The sequence below is a fragment of the Malaclemys terrapin genome, chromosome 5, assembly GCF_027887155.1.
Source record: "Malaclemys terrapin pileata isolate rMalTer1 chromosome 5, rMalTer1.hap1, whole genome shotgun sequence".
Classification (NCBI taxonomy): domain Eukaryota; kingdom Metazoa; phylum Chordata; order Testudines; family Emydidae; genus Malaclemys; species Malaclemys terrapin.
In genome coordinates, this window is record NC_071509.1 from 127,632,146 (window position 1) to 127,647,811 (window position 15,666).

Below are 15,666 nucleotides of genomic sequence, written 5' to 3' on the forward strand. Positions count from 1 at the left end.
CCCTGACTGCTCCGATCCCTCTCCCCACTCCTGCCCCCTGACAGCTCCCCCCCAGAACTCCCAGCCCCCTACCCCCCGCTCCTTGTCCCCTGACTGCCCCCTCCTGGGACCCCTGCTCCTAACTGCCCTCCAGAACCCCACCCCCTACCTAAGACTCCCTGTTCCTTGTCCCCTAACTGCCCCCTCCTAAGACCCCCCCCAACTGCCCCCCAGGACCCCACCCCCTACCTAAGACTCCCTGTTCCTTGTCCCCTAACTGCCCCCTCCTAAGACCCCCCCCAACTGCCCCCCAGGACCCTACCCCCTACCTGTACCCTGACTGCCCAAAACTTTCTCCACTCCCCTCCAAAAGCCCCCACCCGTTTCTTGACTGCCCCATCCAGAACCTCCCTGTCCCTTCTCCTGCCCCCCCTTACCCTGCTGCTCAGAACAGGGTGTTGGGCTCTGTGCCAGCCGGACACATGGCTGAGCTCCCCAGCACAACACAAAACCCGGTCCCTGGCCCTGCACAGGGTTGCCAGAGTGGGCTGCAGGAGGAGGAGCTGCCGGACGGCTCAGAATGCAGGGAGGGGGGGGTGGGAGGAGGAAGCTGCTCCGGAGTCCAGCCTGGGACTTTCCTGCAGCCCTCCCAGCCGCTCGCTCTGCTCTGCCAGGGGAGGGGGAAATCCCGGACATTGTGAGTGCTTTACAAATTCCCCCCGGACGCTATTTTTAGCACACAAAAGGAGGACATGTCCGGGTAAATCCGGACGAATGGTAACCCTACCATATCAGCCACTGCTCTGGGAGTCTAAACTGATGGGGACAGCTTTGAAAATACTCTTGGACCATTATAGTTTTTATTGGGATTCTGTGAAACTCTTTTAAAGATGTGGGACCAGCTGGTGTAAATTGATGTAACTTCATTGATAACAACGCACGTTAACCAGCCAGGGCAGAAAACGTTTTTGGTGCCCTCCCCACCAAAAAACTAAATCCCAGGCTGGCCAATCAGTGGAGTGCAGAAAACCCTCATTGCAATCAGTGAAGTTAAAACAGCTGACCAATCAGAGTGGCACCCCCTGGAAAAAGATGCCCAAGCCAGCAACCCTGCTTGCCTGTCCCTTCAACCTGCCCTGCAGAGGGAGAAGCAAAGTTACTTATAAAATTCTGGGTGCCCTGGACATTATTTCATTCATTCACACATGTTATTGGGTTAGGTCAGTCTGCATAGGTCTGGGTCTCTTGAGCACAGCACTGTTATATTTTCAGTTTGAGGACAGAGTATATTGGATTTTGTTAAGGATTTATTTCTTAAAAAAGCAACTTTTGTCTATTCTAATCCTACCTGGATTATCTTCGACACTTAAATAAATAAATTTAATGGAGATATCCCATCTCCTAGAACTGGAAGGGACCTTGAAAGGTCATTGAGTCCAGCCCCCTGCCTTCACTAGCAGGACCAAGTACTGATTTTGCCCCAGATCCCTAAGGGGCCCCCTCAAGCAGGCCATTGCTCAAACCACTGAGCTATCCCTCCCCCCTTGCATCTATCAGGATTTAAATACCCCCCAAATGCACTGATTTCTTAACTGCTAACATGTGTCAAGATGTATAATATCCAGGAAAGGACGTTAAACATTTTCTACTGCAACAGTAAATGGAACAATAACTAAAGCCCAGGTTTTACAATTGGATGTGTGCAGAAAGAGCTCTGAAGTCAGTGGGGGATATGCATGGGTGCAAAAGTCCACCACCTGGAGCCAATTGCAAGATCACGGCCTTAACTGTCTGCTAGTAAGGATGTTTATCAGCTGTCTGATGCACAATGGATGCTACTGTTTCCTTCAGGCGAGTAGTGCAGTGAACTTTCTTGACCAGTCAGTGGAATTCAATCAATATTCAGCTTGGGGGGAATCTTAGTCTGAGAGAGGTGCATGCCCAATTCATAATAATTTTAATACCCTTTAGGCAGCTTTGAAAATCTTAGCCATACAACTGGAACCTCACTACCCATGAAACGACTATTTTGTTGATTTGTATTGTGGTAGTTCCTAGGAGCCCCAGTCACGGACCAGGACCCCATTGTGCTAGGTGCTGTACAAACAGAACAAAAATCTTTGCTACTCTATTAAAAAAAAAAAAACTGGCATGACTATTTTGAAATACTAAGTTAATTGCAAACTTCTTATTCCGGTGTGTGTCTGTGTTTGCTGTTAGCATAATAACTACTCAGCACCTGCTGAAATTGGTGGAAGCTTTGTCATTGATTTCAGTGGAAGTAAGATTGGGCCCTCTTGGGTCGAGCCATTTGGTGCATCAAAAACAGTGAACGTATGGAAAATCTGATACAAGTGAGCTGTTAGCTGTAACTTTATATGGCGTGTAAGTTTCTCTGGAAAGAGAAGGCTTGTAGGATAATTTGGAATCTAATAACCTCTCTTTTAAAAGAAAAGCAGCCATTGTTATAACTGCTGGTGCTGCTGGGGGGTCAGGGTGACTGTGCAAGGCTGGGTAGCTTTTGTTTCATTAGTGGGACACTCGTTGAATTCGGTGTACTGATGCACATTCAGACCTGGGTTGTCCAAGCTGATCAGAAGCTTCCTGGTCTATTGCAGCAATTGCGCTAAATTCAGAGGTGCTCTCTGCAACACCCTCACCCCACCCTCTGGAGTAGCATGCAGCCCACTCACACTGAGGGCAATCTGTTTCCCTAATCAAAGCCCCCCAAGCTGGTGACACTGAGCTCAGCTTGGCCAGAGGCACTGTCCAGGGATGTTCTATATGGGGGGTGGAGGGAAGAGGGGAATGGGGAATTTTATTCAAGTTCTGTGACAGAAAAGGGAAAATACGGTGGAAATCCCCAGGTGCACCAGGAGCAAGAATTTGTCCTAGCTGGGATGCTGTGCTCCTAGCTGTCTGTGTGCATGTGTCACTCTGCGCCGGGTAAATCCTCTGCCACAGGAGAACACAGGCTGTTTCTCAGTGCCTTTCTCCAGCTGCCTGCCTGCACTTCGGCAGCGTTGTCCCTCTTGTCACCCCCTTGGTGGGGCCCCTTTCCTTTACTATGGTAATAGTGACATTCAGCGGGAAAGGCTAGAAGCCAACATCAAAAAGCCCAGGCACAGAACTGGTTATTTATTCCATTTGTGTGTTTGTTTTTTACACCATCTAGGCTACAGCCCGGCAAATCTATACAGCGCCTTCAAAATGCAGACCAGGAAGATGCAAGTAAACGGCTTGGATGACACTTGAAAGAATGGCAAAGGCTTTGCCGTGAGGAAGAATTTCCCTGCTGAGCTCCTATTGCCAAAGGATATTTACCTGGCGCCCTGACAAGATCTGTTAGAAAGACCCCTTCCTCCCTGCTTGTATATGGCAAAGTTTCTTGCAGAGCTCCTGGGCTGCACATTGCCGGACAAGGGCACCTCTCCCATGTTTGAGGTAGGTGCTTGTGTGCGCAATGATGCTGTTTGACCTCTTGCTCTGATTGTGTGTCTTTTCGAGATGTCTCAAAGATGCTGTTTGAGCTTGACTAATGTTGGCTAATGTTGGTTGCCCCCTTTGAAGTGCGGGGAGGAGGGCAGGAAACTGGTGTTTGCATTCGCCTTTCTGTGTTGTGGTAACCCTTAGTAGGGTAGCTTCCCAGCTGACAGATTAGTGTGTTAGCTGTCAAGGAGTTGCAGTTTGATTGCACGCGATTGCCATTTCCCACTTGCCCGAGAAGCGACTGGTTTCTAAAATGAACATCCTTCCCCCTGCTTCTCTAGTTAGCTGTATCCCCTAACAAAAGGAGGCCAAACAATGTGCCTGCTTGTGGTCTGGGAAGTGGCAAGTACTTTGACGTGAACAGTTTTCATTCTTGTAAGGAAAAATAACAATAACTAAAGGTCATATTAATCTGACTGTGGAATGGAAAGAAGAAGGTTCTGAACATGAAGCTTATCAATTGCTGCAGAACTGGAACCTGAGAGCAATTCCTCTTCTGCACTTCCTACACAGCCAAACTCCCAGTGTTTTCAACCGCAGTTTTATCTAAGTAAGGCTTTGCTCTGCGAAGTAGGATTCTTATAAGGTAGGGCCCTGTCCAAAGCCCATTATAGTCAATGGGAGTCTCCAGTAACTCTTAATGAACAGTGCACAGGTTAGAAGTAACTACAGGTGTCTCATGTGCATGTGATTAGTTGGGAGATTTTAACTGTTTACTTATTATAGGAGCGCTATATGTAACCTAAAGTGATCCTTCAGGTGTAGCTGTCCTCCATCCCAGTACAGACATCGTCCCAGGATTTTTTCCAAAAGGATCTCGTCCATTTATTATTTTCAAATCATTATGTAACAGTCATCAGGGTAAATTGGACCAGGCAGAGGTGTAAATAGGGCTTAGCAAATAATAAATTATTTGTCAAACTTAATCTCGCTCAGTTTAATGAATGCACCCAAGCAGACTTCAGACAAAATACACTGAGAATCTTGCAATTATATATGAACTTCTTAGCAGTCTTGCCCTCCACCCCCGAAACAGTTGATATGTGGATTTCAAAATTTAAGCTGTGTTGGTGTTACATAAATAGCACTTTCAGTCTGGTGATTGGATGACTGATGTAACCAACCATTACAGTACAAATTTCAAATATGCAATCTGCAGTTCATCTTCAGCGGATATTCAAACACAAAATCAGCTCTTTGCAAGTATCCGTGCTAGTAGACTCAGCCGCTTGAATGCTTGCAGAAAGGGAATGTGAAATAAGCAAGTCCAATCTGTTCTATTTTTTGAACTAGAATGAATGTTTACAGGAGAGAATTTCAACTGTTCACCCAGCCCTAGATAACCAACTGTGCCATGAAGTAGGCACTGCCTTCCCTCAGGCAGAGTCTTAGAGCTTTATTTGCTGGGAACAATGTGGTGGTTTCTCTTCTAAGGGCTGCTGGAGCACCACTTACAGTATATTTGGAAGCTGTGCTTGGGAATAGAATTCCCCCTCTGGGCAATGGAATCTTTGAGTAAGGACTTCAGGGTTTGGCTCGTTCCATTAACAAGTGTTAATGCAGTCAATAATTGTGCTCTGTGCTTTCCACAAACTGTGTAATCACACGAGAGACTCTTATTCACTGAACGTATAGGTGGGGTTACTGTGGGTCCAATCCTGAGAAATGCTGAGCATCCTCCGTAATGGAGTCAGAATTTGTCTTCTCTGGCTCTCATTCTGCAAAGGGATCATCTTAGGTGAACATTTACACCCCATGGAGTTCTACTGAAGTCAACAGGATGCTGAGTCGGCATAAGGATCTGCCCAGGTGGATCTCATTGCAGGATTCACGGCCTTTGAGTGCTTAGCCCAGGGCCTGTCTGTGTCCATCAGCCCCAGTAAAGAATCCCTTGTATATTAACAACAAACTACAAATGAGTCCTATTTTCCCTTCCATTAGGGGAAACTGCACTTTTCTCTCCCATTCACTTCACAGTGGATGCTGCAGAGGCTCTGGATTTGTGTGGGAGGATATGTAGTTATCCTGAGCAAGATGAGAATCTGCCTCCAGCACTTAGCACCCTTCTGCATCCAGACTGCTCACTTCGGGAATCCCTGATCCTAAGCAACTAAGACAAACAATGTGGAATTTTCAAAACTGTGGAATTTTCGAAACTGTTCACTGCTAGCTTAACTTTTCTCCCATTGAAATCAGTGGTAAAACTCCCACCCATGGACTGTTGGGAGAAATGAACCCAAGAAGCTGCTTTGACATTACAAGGCCCTGTAAACTCTGCAGTTAAAAAGTGCCATAAAAAACACAGTCATAGCAGATGGGCTCCCAGCTGGAGCTAAAATTAGCCAGCTCCCCAGGAGGAGTCTGCTTCCTACAGCCTGGAGATTGTAGCGCCATGCAAATATCTTGAAGCATTTGGTGAGAGCTCTTTGTAGAAAAGCTTTCTTATTTCATTTTGGTTTTATTAAAAAAAAAAAAGACATTTGCCTAATAGCGTGGTTAAAAATTGTAACGTTTCTGTCCATTTGCAACGTTTGCTTTATGTTTCTCAAAGCTGTTGTTCCCTCTTCTGTCTGGCAAACATTTATTCTCCTGTTTTTCTTCCATGTACAATATGCCACTGCCCTGCTCAGTCAGTCTAGCATAACAATTATGGAGTTTAAGGGATTAACCTATTATTGTGTGTATAGTGAAACAGCATGCACTAGGTGCTTTGCAGAATTATGTTATCTACCCATATTAGGTACATGTATAGCCCACCATTACCATAGTGTCTGAGTAACAGCCGTGTTAGTCTGTATCCGCAAAAAGAAGAACAGGAGTACTTGTGGCACCTTAGAGACTAACAATTTTATTAGAGCATAAGCTTTCGTGGACTACAGCCCACTTCTTCTATATGCATCCGAAGAAGTGGGCTGTAGTCCACGAAAGCTTATGCTCTAATAAAATTGTTAGTCTCTAAGGTGCCACAAGTACTCCTGTTCTTCATAGTGTCTGAGTGCCTCACAATCCCTAAGAGATTCAATCTTGCAACTCTTCTTTTAACTAGGGAAATGCTGTTGTCCTCATTGCATAGATGGGGAGCTGAGGCTCAGATTAAGTGACTTGCCAAAGGTTAAACAGGAATTCAGCAGCGGGAAGAGGTTTAATTCTGAGTCTGTTCCTACGCTTGGGGAATGGGTGGATGGGAGGGGACAAATGGGACTTTAAGGCACCTTTGCATTCCCTGTATTCCAGACTCATGTTGGGGCCTGTCCATTTTGCTTTGCTCCACCTTGGGAGCATTATGTAAACCTAATACCTGTAGGTATTATTGTCCCCATCAGGGCCGGCTCCAGGCACCAGCTTGCCAAGCAGATGCTTGGGGTAGCCACTCTGGAGAGGGGCGGCACGTCCAGCTATTCGGCGGCAATTCGGTGGACGGTCACTCACTCCCACTTGGAGCGAAGGACCTTCTGCCGAATTGCCGCCACAGATCACAATCACGGCTTTTTTTTTTTTTTTTTTTTTTGCTGCTTGGGGCGGCAAAAACCCTGGGGCCGGCCCTGGTCCCCATTAGGAAAGTAAGGCAGAAAGGATAAGTGACTCTGACCAAGTATACAGAGGGAGTTAGTATCAGAGCTGGATGAGAATACAAGAGTTCTTGATCTCAGTGTCCTCTGACCATGTTGCCCAGGCCTGCGAAAACACTGGCTGTTCAGCAGAATAGCTGGTTTAGCTGCAAGTAGTCAGTTGGAAAGGAGCTCGCAGTGGCCTAGTACGAGCAGCAGCAATGTGTGGTTTTATACACTCCAGAGGCCACCCCGGTCATGGGGAGAGTGAAGTCAGTGACAAACTTTCAGCCCTAGTGGTCAATTTACATCTTCCAAAAGGGCTAGAAAGTTATGTTAATTGACAATTGAGATAAGCCCTGATAATTCTGTCCCACCCGACTGGGCGGTGGGGAACCTTTTGGGTGCAGGCTTCAAGAGCATCAAGCTTTGGCTTTGTGTGTGTATCTACATGTAAACCATATCGGTGAAAGCGATTGATTTCTATATGACAAATCATGGAAGCATGTAACAAATTCATTTATCATACACCTTTGACCGTCTCACTGGCACTCTGCCCACTCATCCATCTTCCCTGAGACATGTTCCAATACTCCAAATACCTAAGCACCTTCAAACAGCTGGCATAAAAAACCAATCAACCTGCATCAAAACTTTTTCCTTCTTTCCACAAATGACATTTACCATCTTCCCCTGCCACAGTTATTTCTGCTTGAGACCAAGGGCAAGCAAGATCCAGTCCTGGGTCAATGACAGCCTTTCCAGACATTAAAATGTCATGACTAGAAAGGGGTGTTTCATATCACCATTTAGATGGGAGATTTCCAGCTTTCCAGTAAGGCTCAGTATGTGCTTTTAGCCCTGGAAGAGCCCGAGAGAATGGATTTTAAAACAATGATGTTTTTAAGCCTAAAAAATGCTATTTTTAGGTGGTTTTCCTGGCTTCCATTGAGCTCTGCATGCTGGGACACCAGATAAATAAGGCACCTGGACCTATAGGTGAAGGGACAAAAATAATGTAGTTCCAAAGGAAAAAATGTAAAACTTTTTCTAAATCAGTGTTTCTTGACCTTTTTGATACCAAGGATCGGCTTGCTGCCTTCCTAAACGGTCAGGGATCTCGGGGACCAGTGTCGGCCAATGACCATTCATCGAGAAACACTGCTCTACATCGCTTCTAAAGTAGTTATTCTGTAACCTGTCACACAGTGGAGAATACATGGTTTGGCATAAAGGTTTTTATGTAATTTGCCTCCATGTGCACAGGCAGTAGCAATTCTACCCCATCTCTAGATTTAAAAAACCCAGCACGAGTTTGAGTGCCCTCCACTTACAAGTGGCAAAGCTTTGGGTTAAATGTCCACCCCAAACTCATCCTGATGAAAAGTTGCATACTGCATACATTTTCCTTCTCTCACTCATGTGCGTGCGTGCACAGCGAATAATGTGTTTTATAAGGTTAATTTTGTGCACTTGCTATTCAAGTCACGTTCGTTTTGTCTTTTATCTATCATTGCTGCTTGTTGCAGCATCTGTTAGTTTGTCTTAGAGCCGTCCCTTGAGCTTGTTAGTCCCAGGAACTGGAGAAAAGGACTGTGGAGTGTCCCTTCCTTGCCCTGCTTTTCACAGAGCTCAGGGTTCCAAAACTTTTGGTACTTGTTCTAATTGTTGTTGGATTTGGGAGCATTTTTACTCTGTGCTTTAAAAGGGACTCAGGGGCAGCCTAGGAACTAGTGACAGTGTGAACAAGAGTCTCCCTATGGGTGCAAATTTTAGAGCAAGCATAGTTCCTGCCTGGTAGTATGGTAGAAGCATGGTTTGGAATGGTATCTTTCAAGGGAGTAAGCAACCCTATCTTGTAGGGTGTAAGAGGGAGCGTGGTCTTGTGGTAACAGCAGAGCAAGAAAGGGTGTGTGTGGGGGAAGGAGGGGCAGTGAGATCAGAAAACCTGGTTCTGACACTGTCTTGAGTGTCTTTGGGTCACTCTTAATGTCTCTGAGCCTCAGTTCTTCCCATCTGTATTATGTGGCTATTAAAATTTACTCCACAGGAGTGATCTAAGGATGTATCAGTTAGGACCGTGTCCTGTGTCACACTTGTAAGTATGCAATTGATTTCAATGGGATCCTTTGGGGGGGGGGGAGCGGAAGATGCTGAGTTTCCTCCTCCGCATGTTGACTCCATCTGCTTACGTTTTCCCCCTGGCGTAACATCTATATGATGAGCTTCTCCTGTTGGCGTAGGTACTTCAGCTCCCCAAGAGGCAGTTGACAGGAGAAGCCCTCCCCTTGACATAGGGCTGTCTACATCGGGAGTTGGGTTGGTATATGTGTGTTGGTGGGTGTGGCTTATGTAGTTATACTGACATAAGTTTGTAGTGTAGACCAGGGATCAGTTACAGTTCCCTTTGTGGTTCTCCCTTCTCTAACAGGGAATTAACCTTCTATACCAGCTAAACTTCTGCCCTGGTCCAGCTGTGCTGTTCAGTGAGTAAGGAATTGGAACCAAAGCCCCACCTACTACCTGCCCACCTCTGAGTCACTGCTCCTCCCCTGCTTCCTTCTTGTTCCTGGAGAGTAGCTACTTCTTGCTGACCCATATTAGTAGTAGATCACATCTCCGTTGTGCTCACTTAGTGAGTAGGGATAGTAAAGCCAAGGTCCCTCCCATTCTGCACCCCTCCCTGCCCACCTGCTTCAGGAAGAAGTGGGTGAGTAACCTCATTTACTCCTATGTGCTTGGACCTAGGATTCAGGTGGCCTGAGTAAGGTTGTGCAGTAGGTTTTTACTCCCTCTTATGGGTGTCCAAGTCAGAATCTAGCCCTAAGTAAGGTACTAGTTACAGTGACTAATAGGGCATGGAACGGCATCCTCTATATGTACAAAGCCAACCTCCCCCCCAAATAAAATAATGGGAGAATGATTGAACTAGAACAGAAATGATGCTCTTTAGTGGTGTAGGTTCAGGCCCCTGAAGTCACTGGGAGCAGGTTCAGGCACAAAGCAGGAATTCTGAAGTTCAAGACCATGATCAACAAAAGCTTTTCAGGCCTCTTTACATTACGGTTGGTCCAAATCTTTCTCCACTCCCCCTCCACCCCTAAGTGTTGATAGTCAAGTAATGACCCTTTTTCTTACCCCCTTTAGGAAGTCCAACTGCAGCAGTGCAGCCTAGTCAGCGAGGCTGACTAGATTACGGAATAAGTTCCCTGTGGACGGAGGGGAGGGGAGTGATGAAAGTCCCATTGGTCGAATCATTTCCATCTGGATTTAAGAGCATACCATAGAGAACAGCCCTGCCCTGGCAGGGGCCTGGAGTAGATGACCTAATAGGTCATTTCTATCCTTAAGTCTATAGGCCAGACTCCAGCAGCCTTGTTCTTACCATGTTGTACCTTGTTCCCCAAGCTATCCCTCTTGAAATGGATGGGACTTCTTTAGGAGTAAGGGACTACTTGCTGCAAGCCAGACTGTCAGGATCTGGCCCTGCGATTCTATAGGATGCGACAACTGTGAATGACTTCATGTCTTGCACTGGGAATAGGGTAGCCAGTGGCTACACTTCCAAGAGGAGGCAGCGCAGCCAGTGGCACAGTTCAAGGTATACAGTTCTAGTCCCTGTTGAAAAGGATGGTCAGATTGGGCTCTACCCTACCTAGCCAGGGAGCTCTGGGCTGCAGTCTGCCCACTCGGGGCCACTGTGGGGCCACACCACCACCTTGCTATGGAATGTGCCTTTAAGGCGCTGTCCAGCATGAAGGAAATGGGGGATGGGGTTTATTTGGAGTGTCACACACTGTTTTATGTTTAGACATTTTTCTCCATTTAAACAAACCACTCCAACCTTCAAAATGAATCCATTTTTTCCAATTAATCGGGGTCATATTTTTCCATCCTTGAATAATTATTGGGGCTTAAGTTTTTTGTATTGCTCTCAAGCAAGTGTGCAACAAAATTAATCACAGTTTGCAGAACCTGCTTTCTATCCTGTTGGTTCAAAGAGAAGAAACCCTCCAACATAATGTATGTGGTAGGAACACCATAGTCAGTGACAAATTGAATGGAATTAAAAGTTATGGTATGATTGTGAGCAAGCTTTGATAGTAACATACCTTTAGTTGCAGCGCCTTGGATCTCTGCAAAAGCTTCTTCATGCTGATTTAACCAATTTATATTTTTGAGTACAATTATTTTCATGCCTGTCCATGCACCTTCTCTTCAGCTGAGAGCTGGAATAGGGGATAATGCCTACATGGGTGCAAAGTGGAGTACAGTGAGAGAGACCCTTTGTTACGCTTCTAAAAGGCATAGCCAACCTGGTGCTTAAGCATCACTCAAGCACCTCCCCACTTGGGGCAACTCGTGCTGCTGGCATAGCTAGCCAGTGCTCTCCAGGCCTTCAGCCAAATGATTGCATGATGCATGGAGGTACTGGAGAAAGGCTCACCCTGCCTTCTCCCCTTTAGCATGCCCATAGTAGAATAGCCATCACTTAGCCCAGACTGATCACTTCAATTTCTTGTTGGTCTTTACCTGAACGGTATCCAAAGACTGCAGAGAACTGCTGCTAAAATGCAAGTCTCTCTTCTAACAGGCTGCAAGTTAATGTCTTTCTGGGGGAGGGGAGGCGATATTTTTCCTCAGAGGCCTGTGGATGACTAAGGCCCTGATTCTGTAAAGAGCTACAAGCAGACTCAGGAGTCTGCCCTTGCAGAGCTCACTACAGCCATGTGGCCTAAGTTCTCGCCTCTTAACTATCTTTCTAGAAGCCCCAACTGGCTCCAAAACCCAATCCACACGCATTGTGCTGTCCAACAGCACCCCCTTCCTGAGCAGAAGTGCCAAGAAGCCTTGTTTGGTTTTCACATTCCCCCTGGGTGCGGGTTCCTTTCTCCATGTCTGTGGCATATATGGGAGAGTCCTTGTGCCCATCAGCGCATGATGACAGGCCCCAAAGGGTCTGTTAGTGTCGTGCTAGTGTAACCCCCACACCTCCTGGGTGTGGTGTTCTGTCCCGTCTAGTGGCACTGAAACCATGTAGAGAGCAATTAATGAAAAAAACCAGAGCTCTTCCCTGTTCAGAGCCCAGTGGGGCCTCAGAGTGGGGTGGTCCCATGCAGCCACTTAGAGGGCAGAACATTTTAAAAAATGGCCTGGTCACCACTGAGATGTCTTTCAAACATCTTATTACATAAATAATTCTTCTAGCACTTTTCATGCTCAAATATAACCAAGAGCAGTAAATGAATTCTCCCTTCCTCCTCCGTCAGCCCTCTGACAGGCTCGATCACTATGTGCCCTTGCCTGCTGGAAGAGCCAACTCACAGGGAGGTGAAATGACTTATTCAAGATCCCACAGCAAGTTGCTGATAGTCAGGAATAGAACCCCGGAGTCCTGACTCCTATGCCCCGGTTTTGTAGAAACTCTGGTGCTGTCAGGCTGAGCGAGAACACAGGGAGGAGGGATAGTGCTAATGTACTGATTTGCAATGTACTCTTGGAGATGCACAGCTGCTGTCCTTCGGTGTGATCTGGCTCTAGCGCGTCCATGCATGGGGAAGATGGGAGAGGTTGGTTTCAGCAGGAACTGGCTGGAGCCAAGTGGCCGAGTTTGCAATGACTGTAGCAAGCCTGCTTGAGCAGGACATAGCATGAGGCAGGGCAGTGGCAGACAAAGGTATGTGTGACTTTCTGTGTCTGTCAAATTTGGCTGGAAATCTTACATGAACAAGCTTCTGGTGAAACTTCTTGCTCCTGTACTGTCTACAAACACCACTGGGACACCTTGTCTGACAAAAGCAGGAGGCCTGGGCAGAACTTACTTTTTTTGCCCCTCTAAACTTCTAAGTCACTTCTGTTATTCTAATCCACGGGTTGGCAACCTTTCAGAAGTGCTGTGCCGAGTCTTCATTTATTCACTCTAATTTAAGGTTTCGCGTGCCAGTGATACATTTTAACCTTTTTAGAAGGTCTCTTTCTATAAGTCTATAATATATAACTAAACTATTGTATGTAAAGTAAATAAGATTTCAAAATGTTTAACAAGCTTCATTTAAAATTAAATTAAAACGCAGAGCCCCCTGGACTGGTGGCCAGGACCCAGGCAGTGTGAGTGCCACTGAAAATCAGCTCGCGTTCTGCCTTCGGCACGCGTGCCATAGGTTGCCTACCCCTGTTCTAATCTTTTTTTATTCTTCAAGAAATGTTAGGGCTGGGTTTGGTTCCAGTTCTGAATGATGTTTTGGCACGAGGGTGGAAGGGACAGTTTGTGTATTGTCCAAACAATGTTTGTTTGCTTTTGGTTTATAGCTGCATGTTTTTGTTGTTGTTAGTAAAGGCAATATGTACTTTCCATTAACCATGGTTTGGTGGTGTTGCTACCTCTGGTGATTTTGTTTGTTTGTTTTTTATCATAAGCCTCTTGATCTTTGTTTTTTTCCTTAAAACCCCAACTTCTACCATCCTGTGATTATCTGAGAATCTAAGATTTCATTTAAAAACTCCAAAAAGTCAGCTTCTCTTCTTCTGGTTGCAGGGAAGAATGTGAAAATATGAACCCTAATAGTTCAGAAGGCAAATAACCCAAAGTTGTTGTTTTTTAGAAATTTTGAGATTTCTAAGCCAATCTGGTGATTTTGGGGGGGGGGAGGGGTTGACTTTTTTTTTTTTTTTTTAAACATTTGGGGTTGGCTGTGCTGTTTTGGTATGCAGAATCTTCGCTGTGAATAACAAGCAGGCTGCTCTTGCTTTTAATAAGTCAGTCATGTAACAACAGTTATAGCTTATTGACACGATCTTTCTTCCATAACCTGAAGCTAAAAGCCTCTGAGGAAATCTGCCTAATTAAAACTAAGGATAACATTACACAACGCAAAAGCCCTTAATTAATGTTGTCTCAATCATTTGAGATCTAATGAAAGGGTTATTAATTGTGGTGCGTGTTTTTGTGTAATATCCTGCCGCTTGTATAGCAAAATATGCAAGAGGCGCATGACCCTTTTCCCACATAAGTGAATGGCAAAATTCCCATTGACTTCTATAGGAGCAAGATGAGGGCCTTGAAACTATAACTTAGTTTTCTGACAACTGAGCAGTGGCATTTCCTGCCTGCTTTGGAATTGACAGGACGCCCTTGGGTTCATGGTGGAAACTTGTACCTTTATAAGAAGCTGATTTTTCTTTTTTTTTAAGAGGCATAATTTATTTTATTAAATGTTCTGATTTCTTTGTGATAATTTAAAGATGGGCCTAAACCACTGTTTCCCCTGCCCACTCCTCCGCCCCCTCAGAGCCAGTACTTCGTGCTCAGGAACTGCCGTTCCAGTACAACTCCAGTGGTTAGGCCACTAGCCTGGGACTTGTGAGACTTCGGTTCAGTTCCCTGCTTCACCACAGACTTCCTGTGTGGCCCGGGGGCAAGTCACTTAGCCTCTCTGATGCGGTTCCCTGTCTATAAATAAGGGATACTACTACTTCGTCACAGGGGTGTTTTAAAGATTGAGTACCGTATATACTCATTCATTAGCCCGTTCGTTTATAAGCCGACCCCCCCAAGCTGACCCCCCAAGATGGTTAGGTTAAAAATAGCAAAAACTGAGTCCTTTCATAAGCCGACTCTATATTTCAGGGGTTGGCAAACTTTGGCTCCCGGCCCATCAGGGTAAGCCGTTGGCAGGTCAGGATGTTTTGTTTACTTGGAGCGTCTGCAGGCATGGAGCCCCTCAGCTCCCCGTGGCCGCGGTTTGCCATTCCCAGCCAATGGGAGCTGCGGGAAGTGGCACGCAGATGCTCCAGGTAAACAAAATGACAATGTATTAGATATTCAATGATTTCATAGAGTTTAAAATCATCTAATTTTGGTGTAGACCCGTTTATAAGCTGACCCCTGCTCTTTGATGCGTCACTTTTTTACCAAAAATATTTGAGTATATATGGTATATTGTAGGCTGCAAGGTGCATGGATCCAGTGGTGGGGGCTAGGAGTATTTATGATTCAGAACTTATTGCTATAATGGGCTAGAGCAAAACCCCCATCCAAATACTCTTGAAGTTGGAGAAAGTTCAGATCTGGATTCAAATTTAAACTCTGTGACTTAGGCCCATCTCTCTACTGATCACTCCTAAAAATTATCCCACTATTCCAAATTTAATATTGGTTCCAAGGGGTTGTTCCTATCCTTATTAGAAACCCCTATAAAGCTGAGGCCTGGCCTACATTTAAAATTTAGGTCAACCGAGGTATGTTGCTCAGGGCTGTGGAAAAATTCATGCTCTTGAGAGACGTACTTAAGTTGACCTACGCTCCAGTACAGATGCCGTTAGCTAACACCTCTCGAGGTGGGTTTACTACAGCGATAGGAATGGAAGGGGTTTCTCCAGTAGCAAGTGTCATTACAACGCTACAGTGGCATAGCTACAGCACTGCAGCTGTGTCCCTGGAGTGCAGACATACCCTCAGTATGCTTGAGTTACTGCAGCTCTGCTGTGGCTGCAGCAAAAGGCGGTTTAGTGTGTGCTGCTAAACAAGTGTTCTCTTTATATACTGTGAAGAGTGTTTTGCACTGAAAGTTTGACCCTTTCCCTTCCTGTGCTTTCTTAACGGTGCCTTTTGTAGGAGGATTACAAGGCGCTTGAGAGGATTGTTTGCTGG

General features: G+C 45.8%; 1 protein-coding gene across 1 annotated transcript in view; it reads left to right on the top strand.

Moving 5' to 3' along the window:
* RASGEF1B (RasGEF domain family member 1B) overlaps nucleotides 1-15,666 on the top strand; it is a 455,348-nt gene that overhangs the window by 108,559 nt on the left and 331,123 nt on the right. Inside the window, exon 2 of the mRNA XM_054030192.1 lies at nucleotides 3,155-3,423. Coding sequence (XP_053886167.1) covers nucleotides 3,355-3,423 — 69 coding nt within the window. The 5' untranslated portion in view covers nucleotides 3,155-3,354. The remainder of the gene's footprint in view (nucleotides 1-3,154; nucleotides 3,424-15,666) is intronic.